General features: G+C 39.5%; 1 protein-coding gene across 50 annotated transcripts in view; it reads left to right on the plus strand.

The window, feature by feature from the left end:
* Window positions 1-17303, plus strand: part of TTLL5 (tubulin tyrosine ligase like 5) — a 267856-nt gene that overhangs the window by 93506 nt on the left and 157047 nt on the right. For 49 of the 50 annotated variants that reach the window (XR_012002256.1, XR_012002255.1, XR_012002270.1 and 46 more), the window contains 7 exons: window positions 758-915; window positions 1868-2174; window positions 7395-7515; window positions 10247-10393; window positions 11455-11558; window positions 14171-14298; window positions 16980-17063. Coding sequence is in view for 19 of the 50 variants with exons in the window: in XM_072762072.1 (XP_072618173.1) it covers window positions 758-915; window positions 1868-2174; window positions 7395-7515; window positions 10247-10393; window positions 11455-11558; window positions 14171-14298; window positions 16980-17063 (1049 nt within the window). In the remaining 31 variants the exon portion in view is untranslated. The remainder of the gene's footprint in view (window positions 1-757; window positions 916-1867; window positions 2175-7394; window positions 7516-10246; window positions 10394-11454; window positions 11559-14170; window positions 14299-16979; window positions 17064-17303) is intronic. The other variant, XR_012002285.1, reaches the window with a different exon arrangement.

A 17303-nucleotide genomic window follows, 5' to 3' on the forward strand; every position in this document is an offset into this window, starting at 1 on the left:
TTCCCATTCACAACCTGATTGAACTTGGCTTTGTCCCAACATCTGCTGCCCTCCCTTGTCTGTGCCTCTCTCACTCCTGACCTGTATTCAACATCTGGAGAGGCCCTGCCAACTCCCCTCACCTCCTCCTGTAACTAAGTAGATTCTAAGAGATGAGTTCCTGAGATGGAACTCTTGAGATGTGGGGTGTCTCAGGGCCTGGGTAACTTTACTAAGACATTTCCCTAGTAAGTCTTAGCTCTGTGCTACCACATTCACAGGTATCAGCCATTCTTCCCCTCGTCTCAACCTCTGCTAAATCTGTATTTATTCAATAGTGTATACATTAGAAGAATATTTGGGTAAGTCTGAATAAATTATAATGAATAACAAAGCAAACACCTCTAGCCACCACCCAGCTTAAGAATTAAAGTGTTGCCAGTGTCTCTCAGTCCTCCCTAAGTATAGGGCATTGGGTAGCACTTTATGGGCTCTGCAGTGAATAGTCAGCCAGTCTGACTGAATATGTAAAAACACTTAAGCACTGTCTTCAGATATATTTTTGTTCAGAATATTTAACAAATTCAGACAGGCCATACTGCAGTTTTAATGTAGATTCCAGTTTTCCTATTTATTTTTCTAAACCTTTTAGAATTCTCTAGAAGTACCATACCCAGCCTGTCGTTGTTCGGACTTCTGTCAGGCTTAGCCTTGGAATAAAGGAGATAACTTTCTGAAAGCTGTGCCTACCATATATACATATATTTTTTTCCCATAGACTAGCAGCTGATGGAGCACCAGAATTGAAGGTAGAGAGTATGAATTCAAAGGCCAAACTGCATGCTGCCCTGTATGAGAGGAAGCTCCTGTCTTTGGAGGTGCGAAAACGTCGACGACGGAGTGGCAGATTGAGGGCAATGAGGCCAAAATACCCAGGTACCTGCTGGTGAGCTTAGGCCAGACTGCATTGTTCAGGTCTTGCCAGTCTAATTAGCTTCTTAATTAATGCTTAAGGAATCAGAACCTTCCTGATCACATACACTTAATTTTTTGTGTAGTCTTTTTCTCAGAAACTGAATTTCAAAAAGATTATAAGTTTTTAAACCTTCCATTCTCTAATATTTGTACTGAAAAATAACTGAAGCACACACATTTTGGCTTTTGCTCTTACTTCAGCATCATTTAACTATCTGATACCCTAGAAATACTGGACATTTAAAGATACATAAATGTAAAGAAATACGTTAGCTTAAGTTTAATGAAATCCTGACCATTATTGTTCAGCTTTTTCCATGATTAGGTATTAAATCTAGTTCATCCCTTGACATTGCTGAATGGTATAAATATTTTAAACATGAACAGACAAAGAGGAATTTCTTTCTCTCCCAGATTCTCCCATCTTCTAGGTCTATTTGTCACTGACTGACTTCCTTTTTCTCCCCCTCCTTTCCTCCTTTGTTGAGCACCTGTATCAGGCGCATTAGTCACTAGGGCTTCATCGGTGAATAAAAAAGATATGGTCCTTGTCCTCACAGACCTTCCAAACCAGTGAAAGAGAAAGATAATGAATAAACGTAGGAAAGAAAGATATTCCCCTGCTCTTTTTACTTCCATAAAAGGTGCCCTTCTGAAAGCCTCTAACACTTTAGAGATTATCCAGATGTTTGCCTGAAGTGAGAGAGCCATTGGTATTATGATGAGAAACATGAACTCTGATGAAGATAGGTTTTTAGAATACATTGGAGAGTGACATGTATCCTACTCATTTTGTGCCTCTTTTGTGGTCTGACTTAGAAATGGGTTTTTACTAAAAAGATAAAAGGAAGGTGTTGGGAGAGAGGAAAATTTAATCCTTTTTTCAGCAACATTAGTGATTCTTCGCATTTAGTGATCACTCAACCAGCTGAAATGAATGTTAAAACTGAGACAGAGAGTGAAGAGGAGGAAGAAGTTGCATTGGACAATGAAGATGAAGAACAGGAGGCTTCCCAGGAGGAATCTGCAGGGTCCCTTGGAGAAAATCAAGCCAAATACACCCCCTCATTGACAGTTATGGTAGAAAATTCACCCAAAGAAAATGCCATGAAAGTTTCTGAATGGAATAATAAAGGTGAATCATGCTGCAAAATTGACACTCAGGAGCCAGAGCCTAAATTTAACCTGATGCAGATTCTGCAAGATAATGGCAATCTTAGGTATGTACCTTTTGGTAATTATAGCAGTAAAACTGATAACTTGTATTGTATATCCGGTACTTTGCTGGTGACTTTGCTGGTGGCTTTGCAGCCATTTTCGTTTTCTTACAGCAGTCTTGGGAAGGAAATGACTGTGATTTTATTATTATTACTACTGTCAAGGAAACTGAGCCTTAGAGACGTTGTTTGTTCAAGGTATAGAGCTGTAATCCAAACCCACATCTCACTGGCCCAACAAATATTTGTTGGGTTTGAGTGTCAGTCATTAAAAGCGCAGAGTTCAAGTGGCTCACAGTTTAGTGTAGGGATACTTACCCAGCAGAGGCCCCCACATGGACAAAGTGCTCTAAGGACACAGAGAAAGGAGTGACTGGTCTTGCCTGGGAAGGCTAGAGGGATATTAGGGAGGTGGCAATATTTGAACCAGGCTTTGGCCAGTGAACAAGATATCAGGAAGACTGTGAGGTGACAGGTACCAGTAGAGGAAATAAAGGCAGAGAGATGTGATAGTCCAGTCAATCAGCCCCTCAGCAGAGGTTTATTGAGTACCTGCACTGTGCAGGAATTGTGCTAGGCTATATAGTGTTACAGCAGAGACCAAGATAGACTCATGGAACCTAGGGTCTTGTGGAGAAGACTGATGGTAAACAAAGAAACAAGGTCATTTCAGGCAGTAAGAAGTGCTGTGAAGAGAGTAGAACAAGGTATAGTGTTAGAGTGTGATTGGGCTGATGGTTTCTTTAGATTGTGGTGTTCAGGCATAAAGAGATAACCTCTGAGGTGAGTCCTCAATGATAAGAAGGAGGTAAATCATGGAATATTAGGGGGCAGAATGTTCCAGACAGAAAAGCAAGTCTAGAGGCCCTGAAATTGGAATGAGCTCAGCAAGTTTGGGAAACACAGACTAGGGTCATGGAGTTACACGAAGAGAAGCATGCAGTATGAGATAAGACAAAAAAAACGAATGTCATTTGCTCTAAGAGGAGCTGAGACTATATTTTCTAGATAATGGTTAGATCTGGATTTAGAAAGTAAAAGCTGGGTGCATTGTGGGACGGTGATTGGTCAGGAGCTAAAGGCAGGAAGGTGAGTTAAGGGTTGTCACAGCATTCCCAAACCAGGAAGACAAAGGCTTAACCTGAGCCATGGCTATAGGAATGGATAGAATGGAATGGATTGAATGAAATTTACAAGTGAAAATTGGCAGGGCTTGGTCTCTGTAGATGGAAGAACTCCAGAGAGGCTGGGTTTTCCAAAACCTAGCAACTTGGTGATGCCGTCAGTCAATATAAGGAGCATAGGAGTTGGTCTCAGGATAGAAATACGTTTCTTTGGGACACATTGAGGTAGAAGGGTTCTGGGATGAAGTTTTTCAGTGAATAAGTGAAGATAGAGCTTTGAAGGTCAGAGTTAAACAGAATTGGGTAGTTGATAATTAAGAACTTCAGAGTGGAGGAACTTGTCCAATTCACTGTAATCTGGCAAGTGCAGACAGGAGAAAAGGAGGAGAATTGAGCCCTGGGGAAAACCAGGGTTTAATAGAAAAGAGATAGGAACTAGTAGTTAGGAGGGAGTGTGGTAGAAGCTCCAGAATGAGAGTTCCAAGCTGTAGAGTGCTGCAGACAGCCTGCGAGAGCTTGAAGAGTAAAAAGAGACTCCTGCATTTCTGACCCAGGGCCAACTTGTGAGCTGTGAGACATTGTGAGTTGAGGAAAAAAGAAAGCAAGTGCAAGCTAACTTTTTCAGAGGATTTGGCAGTGAAAAGGAGGTGAGAATGCATCAGTGAGAGCAAGCTAAGAGAAAAAGTTTTTTTGGGATTTTTGCTGTGTTTTGTTTGTGTTTGTATTTTTATTTTTATTTATTTATTTACTTTTTAAGATTTTATTTATTCATGAGAGACACACAGAGAGATAGAGGCAGAGACCCAGGCAGAGGGAGAAGCAGGCTCCATGCAGAGAGCCTGACAGAGGACTCGATCCCGGGTGTCCAGGATCACACCCTGGGCTGAGGGCGGCGCTAAACCGCTGAGCCACATGGGCTGCCCGCTTTGTTTTGTTTTTTAAAGATGGGGATTCTGAAGCTTATTTATAGACCAAGGGAAGGGTTTGATGGAAAGAGGATTGGGGCACCTGGGTGACTCAGTTAAGCATCTGACTCTTGGTTTTGGCTCAGTTTATGATCTCAGGGTTGTGAGATCAAGCCCAGCATCAGGCTCTGAGCTCAGAGCAGTCTGCTTGAGATTCTCTCTCCCTCCCCCTCCCCCTGCTCATACTCTCTAAATACATACATACATACATAAAATTGTAACAAAAAGAAAAAAGGAAAGGATTAGAGATGCAGAAATGGATATATTGATGGGAAAGGCTCTAAAGGAAGGAAGGCCCTAAAGGGGGCATCTCCCATAAGTCAGAAAGAAAGCACTATGGGACGAACGCAATAGTTAGACATTAAAAGGGAAGGAAGGTTAGGTACTTATTCATTTTGGCCTTTATTTTCTAAGTTAGAGGTAGTCCTTATATTGCAAGGGTAATGGGTGACATTGGGGGTTTGGTGGAGTGGGGAGATCGGGTTAAGGTTTGGAACAGTGTCGTGGAGAGCACACTGAAGTGTCAGAAGATCTGGACCCTCATATTTCAGTATTAATGAGCTGACTGCATGATGGTCATGGGCTGGCCAGAGAGCTTCTCCACGCCTCAATGTCTTTTTCGTTCACGCCAAGGTATGGGGTTAGACACATGTTTTTCAAACTGTGTTTTCTGGAGGGGAAAAAAGATTCCACTGAATTGAAATAGAACATTTGAAAACCACTGGCCTATATTCTAAGGCCCTTTCCAGCAATAACATTCTACTTAGCTGTAGTAGAAATAAATTATTTCTTCATAAATCTCATGAATCTGACTTTCAGTGAGTAAACTGTTGTAGTTGCCTGGTCTGTTAATGCAAATGAGTGGTTTTCAGACTCTTTCCCCGGAGCTTCCCATCATTCTGTGGGACATCTCCATGGCTACAGAGGGGTCTCAGGGAGGTCATGGCAAGGATTCGAGACTCTCAGCCCTAGCCTTGAGTTGTGTATTTTTTATACTGAGGATCCATAAAAACTTCTATTTTTTAAAAATAGGTTTCTTTGGTATAAATCATTCTAGCTTTCATTCTTTCATCTTTTTTGGTTTGTTGGCAAATGACTATCCGACCAGTGTGTCCAGTCTCAGAATTAACAGCCCTGGGGGCCTTTCAATAAGGGTTATAGAAATGGAGAATTCAGGACTTGTTCGTTTGATTGATGGCAATGATTTGCAACAAAATAATGATTGAAATCTCATCTTCGAAGTGATAATTCCCTATCCAGACCTTCATGTTTTAGCATTGGAGGAACAATTAACAAAATCACATATTCTGCTACTTTGGAGATGTCTGAAACATGCGATTTTTTTTTTTTAAGATTTTATTTATATATGAGAGACACAGAGAGAGAGAGAGGCAGAGACATAGACAGAGGGAGAAGCAGGCTCCCCACAGGGAGCCTGATGTGGGACTCGATCCCAGGACCCCAGGGATCACACCCTGAGCCAAAGGCAGACACTCAACTGCCCAGCCACCCAGGCGTCCCTGAAATGTTCCATTTCTGTCTCATTCCATAGCAAGTGAATTTTTGGACCAAAATTAGGAATCTTTTTCATTTATTTTGTCTTGAAAAGAATTTGTTGTGGAGGTAAGGCTTACCTCTCACAAGAATGGTTGAGGGGAAAGTAGCATATGGTCTCCAGGTGAACAAGAACATGAGTGTTGTCCTTGTTGAGAAACATTTGAAAGTAAATATTTGTTTTTTCAGAATTATATTGTGTTCCCATAAACTGTCCCCATTAGTAAAAAAGATGTAGCTTGAATTAATATTTTATGCTCTGAAGATCTTCTGTATTAAACTCTCCAGGGCAAATCTTCTTCCCTGACTCCCCTCCCATTCAAACCCTCTGTCATATACATTGAAGTTAGACCTAGACCTTAGGATGTCCAGTTTACTCCGAACAAGTCCTTTATCCAACTTTGGAGGAACAGTGAGTAGAAAGCCTTCAGTGATTGCATGTGTGAGGATTGTAAACAAAGTTTGTGTTGGGCCCTAATCTTCGCTGATGTAATTTTGGCTAGAGTGTCAGAAGGCCGATCAGCTGAAGTAACCAAAGTCTCTCCTGAAGGAAAACAGATCTGCTACAATTAGCAGCTGAAGTGAAAATCATCAGTGTGTCTCTGGTATTTCTGTCTTCTAAACCATAGCTTGAACAGATTTCCTTATTTCCAACCCGGACCACCAAGCAGAAAGCCACTGGATTTTTTTTAGTGGTGTCGCTGAGGTGCCTTTTACTATATGTAAAGATTTCTTTTTCTCACTGAACATCTGGGCTCGTCCTAGCCTGTAAATTCATCTATGCCAAACTCTGTTGGACCTCACTCATTTGTTCTGGGCTCTAGCCATTCCTGTCTTGTAGTTGAGAAAAGCGTGACCTTAAAATTTGGTCTCAAAACTTCCTTTGTAGGATTTATCTATTTCCTGCGTTGGAGGCCTTTGCACACGAGAAATACCAGTTGCCATAGCAAAAGCATTCTTTTGCACCAACTGATAAGTATATAAGAGCCTCCAAGGCAGAAAAATCTTTCTACATTAATGCAAATGTTATTGTGAAGATTCAGTACTTTTCCTTTCCATTTCCCCCAAGAAAGTTGTTAAAAAGTTCAGAGATAAGGTATAAGAGTAGGAAACTTGATTTCCTATTCTCGTTTGATTTTTTTCCTCCCATGTTCATAATGAGAAAGTAAATAGGATTCTTTAATAGAAAAAAAAAATCTCCTTTACTCTGTAGAGGAAATCTTTAATAACTGCATGATGGGCTTCATTTTTTTTTTAATTTATTTTTATTTTTTTTTATTGGTGTTCAATCTGCCAACATATAGAATAACACCCAGTGCTCGTCCCATCAAGTGCCCCCCTTAGTGCCCGTCACCCAGTCCTCTCCACCCCCCGCCCACCTCCCCTTCCACCACCCCTAGTTCGTTTCCCAGAGTTAGGAGTCTCTCATATTCTGTCTCCCTCTCTGACATTTGATGGGCTTCATTTTTTTTAGCTCTCCTAATAGGAGGATCCTCACAGTCCATTTTTAGTGAGGCAGGTATACATTGGTTGGTCTACCATTCTGTCTCATAACGGTATGTTGTTTTGGATTTCCATAGCAAAGTGCAGGCCCGTATAGCATTCTCTGCCTATCTCCAGCATGTTCAAATTCGCCTGATGAAAGACAGTGGAGGTCAAACGTTCAGTGCCAGTTGGGCTGCCAAAGAGGATGAACAGATGGTGAGGCTCTTCTTATTGGAATTTTTTTACTTTCCCTGTTTCTTCTCTTCCTCCTCCTCCTCCTCCTCGTTTTCTTCTTCTTCACCTCCTCCTCTTCCTCCCCTTCCTCCTCCTCCTCCTCCTTCTTCTTCTTCTTCTTTTTCTTCTTTTTCAACTAGGGTAAAGAGCAATCAATATATTCTTCTTGCAAAAGGGTTGTTCCACACTATAGTTTATAGATTTCTCTTACTTTAATATGAAGTAAATCTTTGACCTGGGGCCACATTCATCATATTGTGTGTTGAGGGCATCAGTTGATTTCATTCTGAAAATGGAAATTGATTGCTTATTAGATATCAGGCCTTGTGCAAAGCCCTCAGAAAGAACAACAGTTTCGGGCCCTTTCTCAAACAACTTCATTTTGTATTAACTCTTTGATGTGGGCACTGTCATCCCCATTTCATAAATGAGACAACAAAGACTCAGAGCTGGGATGTAATTTGCCTTTTGTCCCACAGCTTGTGTGTGGTAAGATTAGAACTTGAACTCACAGGTGACAGTTGTACATTATTTGCTCTTCCATTGTTTCCAGGCATCACAAGACATTTGTTTTCTATCCTGAGTGGGTCACATTAACGCTGTGAAAGTCTGCACTTTATCATAGGCCCTCCAAGAATGTCCCATCCTCCATTTTAACATTTCTCTACTGGTTGAAATCTTACAAGGTTCTTATTAGGTGACTGGAAATAAACTCTGTGATAATTTTTGCTGTGTATCAGTCATTTCAGCATGCCTGGGATTTAGTATTATAGCAAGGTTTTTCTTTGTGAATTGAAATGACAGGGAACTTCCTGCTCTTTGCTGAGGTCAAGGCTTAGAGAAGAAACCACAGCCCTTCTATAGCCTTTTGACCATAGAGATCTGTCACCGGCAAGAAGAAGACCTTTCAGTCTGAGAAAGCTGCATCCTTTGTCTCACACAGTGATGACCCTACAACAATTTTCAGTTCTTCACATACGAGAGACATCACTATGCCAGGCTGATTATAAAAACATGATGGAAATCCCAGAAAACAACTTGTGAATTTAAAGTAGCCAATACAACCCAGAGATAAAACCTTGTGTGTTGTGAATAATCCTTCAACCATCAGTGGAAAATGTTAGCTCTGCTCTTTCCAAGTGGAAAATTGAAACTGCCTTTTTTTGAGAGTCAGTTTGTCTGCTCCACTGTGAAAAAATAATGTTTTAATGTAACAGCTAAAACCACCCCAATAGCAAAGGCAGCAGAGAAGAACCGTGAAATCCAACCTCTGGTTCTGAGGCTACTCCTTCGTGCTGGAGTAAATTGGCACCAAGGGACAATGAACCAAAATCAAATTAAAGGAATAAAAGAAGAGCTCAGAATAGAACAACTGCTTCAAGTGCTGACTTAGAATTCACACAGGATTTCGGGGTTGATTTTGTTTTTGCTTTTTACAAGAATACTTAGGATCATCACCACAAAATTTAATACCAGTTCTGTGCATTCCTGTTTGGAAGTATATCTAGAGAGCAAGCCCTAAGCCATTCCCTGACTATTGTGGTGGTGGTCTTATTGGTGAGGAAGGTAGGGATAGAATGGTCTTCTCTGCTACATGGTAGGGTTAGAGATTGTTTATCATGTGACTCAACAGGACGTGCAACAATAGAAAGTCCTCAAATCTGTCATCTTAGGGCAATTTTATCATGTTGAGGGCAGGTAAGGAGGAAAGGAACAATTATCTTTAAGGCCCTTCATCTCACAGAATCTGTCTTTGAAGCATTTGTGATACTCTGATCTAATTGGTATTTGTTCAGATTTTAAAATCCTTTGCCCACGTCAAGTGAGCCATACTCTGTCCCCCTTAATGACTTCTTAGTGTGCCTCCTTACCAGCCTCCTACCCCTTGGGGATGGAAAAACAAGTCATCACCTCTCACGCATAGAGTATTGGTTCCTTCTTTTTCTTTATCACTAAACTTTTTAAATTAGCTGTTTCTATTCTTTATTACCCGTGCTCTTCTTAGCCTCTTCCTTCTATTTCCTTTGCTCTACTGAAAGTGTTTTCTTGAACTTATCTCACAAGGACCAGATCTAGGGTCTTGTCTTGACCCTGATCCTCTTCAGCTCTGGCCTCTTAGAAGCTTTTGACATGGGGCCTTTAACCCCCGTAGCTTCCATGACATTCATTTTCTCCTCGGTTTTTTGGGTAAATTTCTGGTATATCTACCCTGGGCTTTTTGTTTTTCTGATTCTTTCTCGTCTTTCCTATCTCTAAGTATGGATATTTCTGTATTCTTTCTCTTCTTTCTTACCTTTGATGATTTCATCTGTTTCCATAGTTTTAATTTCCACTATCTCTCCTTGACAGCTAAGTGCTTCCTTAGGGAAAATAGCTTTCTCTGATCACCCTATTAGAAGTGATGTCTGCCCTTTGAATTATAGTACCATTTGCATGTGAGTTGTGTTACTTTTACAGATACTTCATTAATACATAATTATTTGCGTACATATTTATTTTGATTTTCTGATTGCTAGCTTATTGAAGGAAGAGAATAAGTTTCTTTTGTTTTATCTCTCTGTATCTTTCTTATACCTAATGTTTTTGTTCTGGGTCTTATTTGTTGAAATGTATAGTGTACCTGTTCTCATATCTCTGTTGGGTAAACCCTTCATAGCTTGTCTTCTGTTACTTAGCACAATCCCTGCTTTTTTCCCTTGATGACTCTTAATAGGAGCTAGTGGTTCGCTTCCTTAAACGAGCATCCAGTAACCTCCAGCACTCACTGAGGATGGTATTACCCAGTCGACGATTGGCACTTCTGGAACGCAGAAGAATCTTGGCCCACCAACTCGGTGATTTTATTCTTGTGTACAACAAGGTAGGTGGTTTATCTTTTTTACTCTTGTGTTTTAGATTGTCATAGACTATTAGAAGTGGGCTAGAAGCCTGTGTCTAGCTGGGTGGAGAGGACTGTTACAGGGAACTGGACCTCACCCCTTGACCTAGCTGGTTTGAAAAGCTACTTAATACTTCTGAAAGTACAGTGGTCATAGTTACCACTTTATCTAAAAGCATATTCCCTTTGAGTGGTGGTGTATCTGAGATGAATCCTGGACTATGTGAATTTGCATTGTCATTATTATGCCTATAGACAGTGGTGAGTTGACTATTTGAGAGCAAATTAACTGTGGATTTAATGGAATGACATAATCTTCTTTCCTGAGAGAATTATACTTTGTATTTGAGAACATTTTAGACAGTGACATCATTTTACAACTAAGACCAGGGAATATACTACTTAGTAGACTATTTTGCAAAGCATCTGATACCCAAACGGTCTTAGAATACTTTGGAAATGTCAATATCTGGGAGAAAAAAGTACAGTCAATTTGCAGAAGGGAAAACTGAGGCCTGGACATTTAAATGGCATTTGTAAAGATGTATGGAATGATTAGTTGAATATCAATACATCAAATAGATGCAATTTACTCTTGATCTGTTGAGAATTTTGGTATGTCTTATATAAATGAAGAATTTACTCATTTTGGTTGCTGGTATAGGAGTACCTTCCAAGATCTATATTTTCTCTCCCTAATTGTAACCACATACAGTATCTCTGTTGTCATACTGTTAAGGCTGCAAATGTGAGCACAGATGTTAGTAAGCTACTATAAAAAGTTCTTTTTGAATGGGCTATGTGGACAGAAAGTGAAAACATTATAAAAATTTATATTTATTCTGTAACTTTTATTTGGAAATTCCAAAATGTTTTATGAAATAATGGCAGAGAATAATATATCAAATTCATAGGTGGCAACAGTATGTGGAGGAAACTATAAAGACAAAACCCAATGGTAATGAAACCAGATGATGAAGTATACATTTATCAGGAGTTAGTTTTGTCTTACTATTTTACTGTGTGGGTTGGGAACTGGGTAGGAAACAGAACAGATGGCTGAAAAGAAATTGAAGAAGAAACTTGAAGAAGAGGAAGAAGACGGGGTGAATACAGAAAACTTTCAGGAGTTCATCAGACAAGCAAGGTAGAAAATATTCTTGATTAATAAAAATGATCTTATTCTGTATTCCATACTGCCCCATTCAGTTCTTAATATTTCTTTGCTTCTAACGTATGGCTATGAGTAAAATCACTTTCAGAATGAGAAAAAGGGTTTCATGGGCTTGGCTTCTCCATATCTCAGCCAATTATGTTGTTGTTGTCATGGTTTCAGTTATCAAAACACTGCTGCTTGGTATCTGGGCTGTATTTCTAGACAGCCTTCAAAGTACACACCACTTAAAGTGCTGAGAGAGCCCTTTGGAAAGTTGAAGTTAAGAGGCTTCTAGTGTTTACTGGATCTGAATTTATCCCTGACCTACTGATGCAGTGGTGATGACCAAATTTTGCCTACATTGAGTGGGTTGAGGAATTGGCAGTTTCTCAGCACTGTGAGGGTTACGCCTAATTTATATAAAATAGAACAAGTCCTTCATGTGTAGAGTTAGCCTTTAAGGATTGAAAATCTCAGCATTCAGCTCTATCTTAATGTAAATCAGTCAAGCCATTTTGCCCATTTACAATATGTTTCCAAAGGAAGAGGTAACAAAGGCATTTCATTTAAAATTTTGTAAGACTCATACTGGAGGGCCTTTTTCTAAAACAGAGAGTCATGCAAAAGTACTCAAAAAAAGGATAAAGCATCTGTATAACCCCACGAATTAGTCTTCAACCATCAAAGTCACTGTATAGGAGAAAATCAATTCTCTGTTGGTTTATGAAGTTAGATCCAGATGGTAGGTATCAGTCACCCAGATAATATGATCTGTGTTTAAGACCTTGCACAGACCTAAGTATAGCCTCACTGTTGTGTGCTTAAAAACACACAGCAAACAAATACATCATTTTGTAGGAGTTTATAATAGTGTAATGTTATTTTGTTGACATTCTTGGGTCTTGAATTGTATGATTGATAATGCAGGTATAGAAATAAAGCAAGAAACAGTTTCTCATATCAATATTATAAAAATAGGAAAGAAAAACTAGAGTATGATCAGAAAATGACTCTACTTTAAAAGTTAAAAGATTAATATTCAGTTCCCCCTAGGGAATCTTCAAGATCCCTACAATATAAAAAAAAGCGAACTTTTTGAAAAGTGTGTATTCCCCTAACAGGCCTAGCTGGATGCTAAACATGAATTACATGTACTAAAACAAATGATACAGAGTTTGAGGTAAAATATGCTAGAATGTGTTTATTACTGTTGTACATTAAGTGTTGATTGTTGGAAATTTGAGCTAGCATCAGCTCGTTTATTATGTTTGGGGTGGTATATGGATTCCTCTGTCGGCATCAGCTCGTTTATTATGTTTGGGGTGATACGTGGATACCTCTGTCGAGGTTGGTAATCCAGACTGCAGGAGTCAGGCAAGGAAACACAGATTATGAAGTGGGCAAAGGATAAGAGAGGAGGCCTCAAGCAATTTGTATTTTGACCAACCTTAACCTTTCCCTTTCTGTGGAGGGCCAAATAAAGCACACAGACAGGCAGAGGCATTCACTCATTTATAATGTCAGCTGCATATAAATCTTTAAGGTAATTGAGGTAATTACTTTGTGGCACTTGGCTACTCTGGAGACCATGGGATTTACTCTGCGATTCATAGAAGTGGTTTCCTAGGTTGTCATTGCAGTGTGTTTGGAAGATGGGATATAGGTTCTTTGTGATAATGTAGGAATATTTTGCCTATTTAAAGGCCACTTATTTGGAATACAGCGTGGCTCCAGGAAAAAAATGCAGAAGGCCACTGAGAAGCTAAGCTGCCACAGGTGTTAGAAAATCCATGAGTAATGTGTTTACTGGAAGAATCCTGTAGGTCCTCAGCAAATTTATTATACTTTCCATTTTGTGGATGTTTCTAAAGTACATATAATTTCAATATCTGAAGTGACCATCTAATTTAGTCTCCTTCATTGTATAGATGGTTAGGGAAGTCTTCCATCGTTACACTGGTTGGTCTCCTTATTTCTAGCATAGGTAATTAAAATGACAAGTGGCTTCTTTAGTGAACATACTTCAGTTACCTGAAGGTGGGGTGAGCAAACCATGAAGGGCCAGATAATAAATATTTTAGACTGTAGGATACATGTGGTCTTCATAGCATATTCTTCTCTAAAAAGATAAAAACCATTTTTAGCGGGGAACCATACAAAAACATATTGGTCATCAGCTCGTCAGGTTTCACCCTGTAAAGTTTGTAGTTTGTTGACCTCTGCTATAGAGCATGACTGTCCAATAGAACTTTCTGTGTTGTAGCTAACTGAGTATGTGAAATGTGGCTAGTCTGAGAGGAATTTTTAAAGGTACTTAATTTTAATTCATTTAAACATAAATTGTCACATATGCCTTCTGGCTACTGTTATTAGACAGTGTATCTTGAAAATTCACTTTGGAATGAAGAAAGCCCTATCATGCTTCAGTTTTTTTAGACTACTTTGTATTACTATTTAATGTTACATGTATTAATAGGGAGTTTTCAGCTTGTACTTTTCATTTTCCCCTTCTCCAACTGACTCTATTTCCAGAATAAAATCTGGTGGAAAGATTTTCCAGAACAGCTTTCCTGTTCTGACCATACTCTCTCTCCTTGTTTTAGTGAGGCTGAACTGGAGGAGGTGTTGACTTTTTATACCCAAAAAAACAAGTCTGCAAGTGTCTTCTTGGGGACTCACTCAAAAAGTTCTAAAAACAGCAACAATTATTCTGATAGTGGGGCAAAGGGTGGTAAGTATGCTGGTTTATTAATGAAAAATAAGAACAAGTGAAAAAAATGAAACTTTGCAAAAGAGAGCAAAGAGTCATGTGCTATGTAAGCACTAACAGACTCATAGATGGTGAAATTTTGTAGCATGGGGGTTGAAGATGAGGCATTCCATTTTTGTCCTCAGTACAGAAGAGGGACGTGGTCTGATTTTTTTTTTTTTACACGAAAATTAACAGCAGAGAGCTTTTTAAGACAAGCTAACAATAGCTAACATTTAAGCGATTGTTCATATTACTGTAATCTGCTGGACATGATCTATTTTTTTTTTTTTTTACTTTAAAAAACCCATCTGGAGTAGGTGCTATTATTCAGCTTCTTACAGATGAGAAAACAAGCTGAAAGAGACTGAGTAACTTGCTCAAGTGTCCCCTTTACCGTGCAGCAGGACAGGAATTTGAACCTTTGCGTGATTCAAAGCTTATGCTCTTAATCTGTGCTCTTCTGCCTTTCCTAATGGTTATTTCCCATTCTTTTTAAATTTCTTGCTTCCTCTGGCTTAGCAGCATCAGTATTTGGGGCAGAAGAATGTTTTGTTGCATGGAACTATTCCATACCTGGCGGGGTATCTAATATCCTTAGTTCCACATCCTAAATGCCTATAAGCTTTCAGTCCCTGTGATAGTCCTGAAGTTCCCTAAGCATTTCTAAAAGAGCTCATTGCTGGGGAACTCCATGATTGGGGTTCCTAAGCTCTCTAGCTCATGTCATATGATCAAAAAATAGCAGTGATGTTCTGTTATAAACAAAGCTCTGTGCCTTAAAGTAAGATTCATTTAAGATCTAGATGTGAAGTATAAGACCTAGGAAATCTACACTAATTCTGTCAGTATGCTAAGCACAAAATTCAAAGATAGAGACCCGTTCCCTGCTGTTAAGACTACCGTAGTCTAATATGAAAATAGCGAGGATAATTAGTCATTTAAAATGTGGAGTGAGTTTTCCCAGAGAAACTGTTAGTGTTTAAAAACTGTTTCAGTTTAAAGGCTAGTCTGCAAACGCCTATTTATACTGAGCTCACTGTATAAAATATAGAATGATATTTCTAGAAATCTCCCAGCCCTCTTCTTTGAGCTATCCTGGCATATCCAAGTTCTGAAGTTAATTTACTGATCTGTTCATTCGTTCCTTCTACACATTTTCCCCAAGCACCTTCTGTGTGTCAGACATTATGATAGTTGCGAGGTATACACTGACTTAGGTATACAGGGCTGTCATGGTACCTTGACTTCATAAGGTTTATTGTCTAGTAGATAGAGTTGGGTGCGTAAAGTTCGGAAGAAGATTGGTGGAAGCTCTGAAAAGCTCCTATAACAGTGTTGAAGAAGGGAGCCTGAAGAGGCTGAGGAATTCTTATGAGATTGGGGTAGTAGAGAAAAGCATGTTCTATAACCTAGGGAGGTGAGGGCCTCCATTGGCATTCAGATAGTAACTTCTCCCCTGACAGTAGTGGGGAAGCCCTGACAGTATGTACTGACAGCATCTGTTTGTACACGTGGGTCCCTGGAAATTTTGGGGCTTATGTATTAAGGACAACCTCTACATAATATGATCTATATGTATTTATACCTATCAAGAATAACTAGAGAGGCAGTAGGCAAGTCCCAATCAAGGGAACATTATAACATCTAATGGTATCTGGACTGATTTCAACATGAGCAAACATGTGTGATAGTATCACCATTGCTAGTGGTGGTAGACAGAAAGTAATTCTTATGTCCTTATTCTTTCATTCTGAAAGATGATAGATAAAATGGCCTTTTGTAAATTTTTCTATGAACTAGCTCTTGAAAAAGATTTTGGAGTATTTCCCCAAGTACATGATTAGCTCTGGCTGTCCTGTTTTCAAAATTCTCTGGTAGAAAAAAACTAGTTTATTAGAGTGGAAATTTATTAGAGTGATTTTTGTCATGAATATACTGGTCACTCTATCTCAAGTAAACTCACTCAGCTTGCTCAAGTAAAACCAAGAAGTTTACTTTAAGATACAGAGCTATTGTGGATGTCTGGGCTCCTCAAGCGGTCAAGTGTCTGACCCTTATTTCCACTTAGGTCTGGTCTCAGGGTTGTGAGATTGGGAGTTGTGCTGGGCTCTGCATTAGGTGTACAGCCTGCTTAAGATTCTCTTTCTCCCTTTCCCTCTGCCCCTTTTGACCCACTACTCTCTGTCTCAGAAACAAACCCAGAACTATTGTAGTATCCAGGTATCAGGCCAACAAATATTGTGGCTGTTCTTTCTATCTCTTGGCACTGCTCCATATATATTAGGACTTCTTTGCTCCAGTGGGTACCACCAACCAGCCTGGTCTCTTAGTTTCCCCTAGTTTGAATTCTTGGTAGAGGCATCTGGTTGCCCTTAATTACTTTTTTTTTTTTTTTTTTCCAGGCATGTCCTAGCTTGGACATGGATGGCGTTTTTCTCTGGTTCAGTTAGCTGGAGCTGGGGTCAGGGATAGTTGGGAATCTTTCGGTTGGTTGCCCACTCAACAGGGCTAGTGGGTGTGACCAGCCTTGGGAAAATATGATGGGGTATACAGTGTTCCTGGGATTGATTATTAGGTGTGTTATATTTTAGAAACAGGATTAGACGTAGAGCATTTGATTGGTAGGAGAGCCTAAGGTCCGTATTTATTTTCTGTTTCAGACCACCCTGCAACGATGGAAGAAGTGAAAATAAAGCAACCCAAACAGCAGCAGGCAACAGAAATTCACTCTGATAAATTATCTCGTGAGTGACTTCAAACATACATAGGTTTGCTGCTCTCTCATAAGTCCCTAAAAGGAGAAAAAAAGGTCATCAGATAGTAAATGATTCTAAAGCAGAAGGCATTATCCCCAAGAAGTTCCTAGACTTTGTTCTTTCTCTTCCCTTAGAATTTCCTATTTACTGATAACCTATTTCCTTCTGAGAAATTTTTCATTTTCTTAATAGTTAGAAATTCTGAGTACTTCCCCCCCACCACCCCAG

Source organism: Vulpes vulpes, chromosome 6 (assembly GCF_048418805.1).
Source record: "Vulpes vulpes isolate BD-2025 chromosome 6, VulVul3, whole genome shotgun sequence".
Classification (NCBI taxonomy): Eukaryota; Metazoa; Chordata; class Mammalia; order Carnivora; family Canidae; genus Vulpes; species Vulpes vulpes.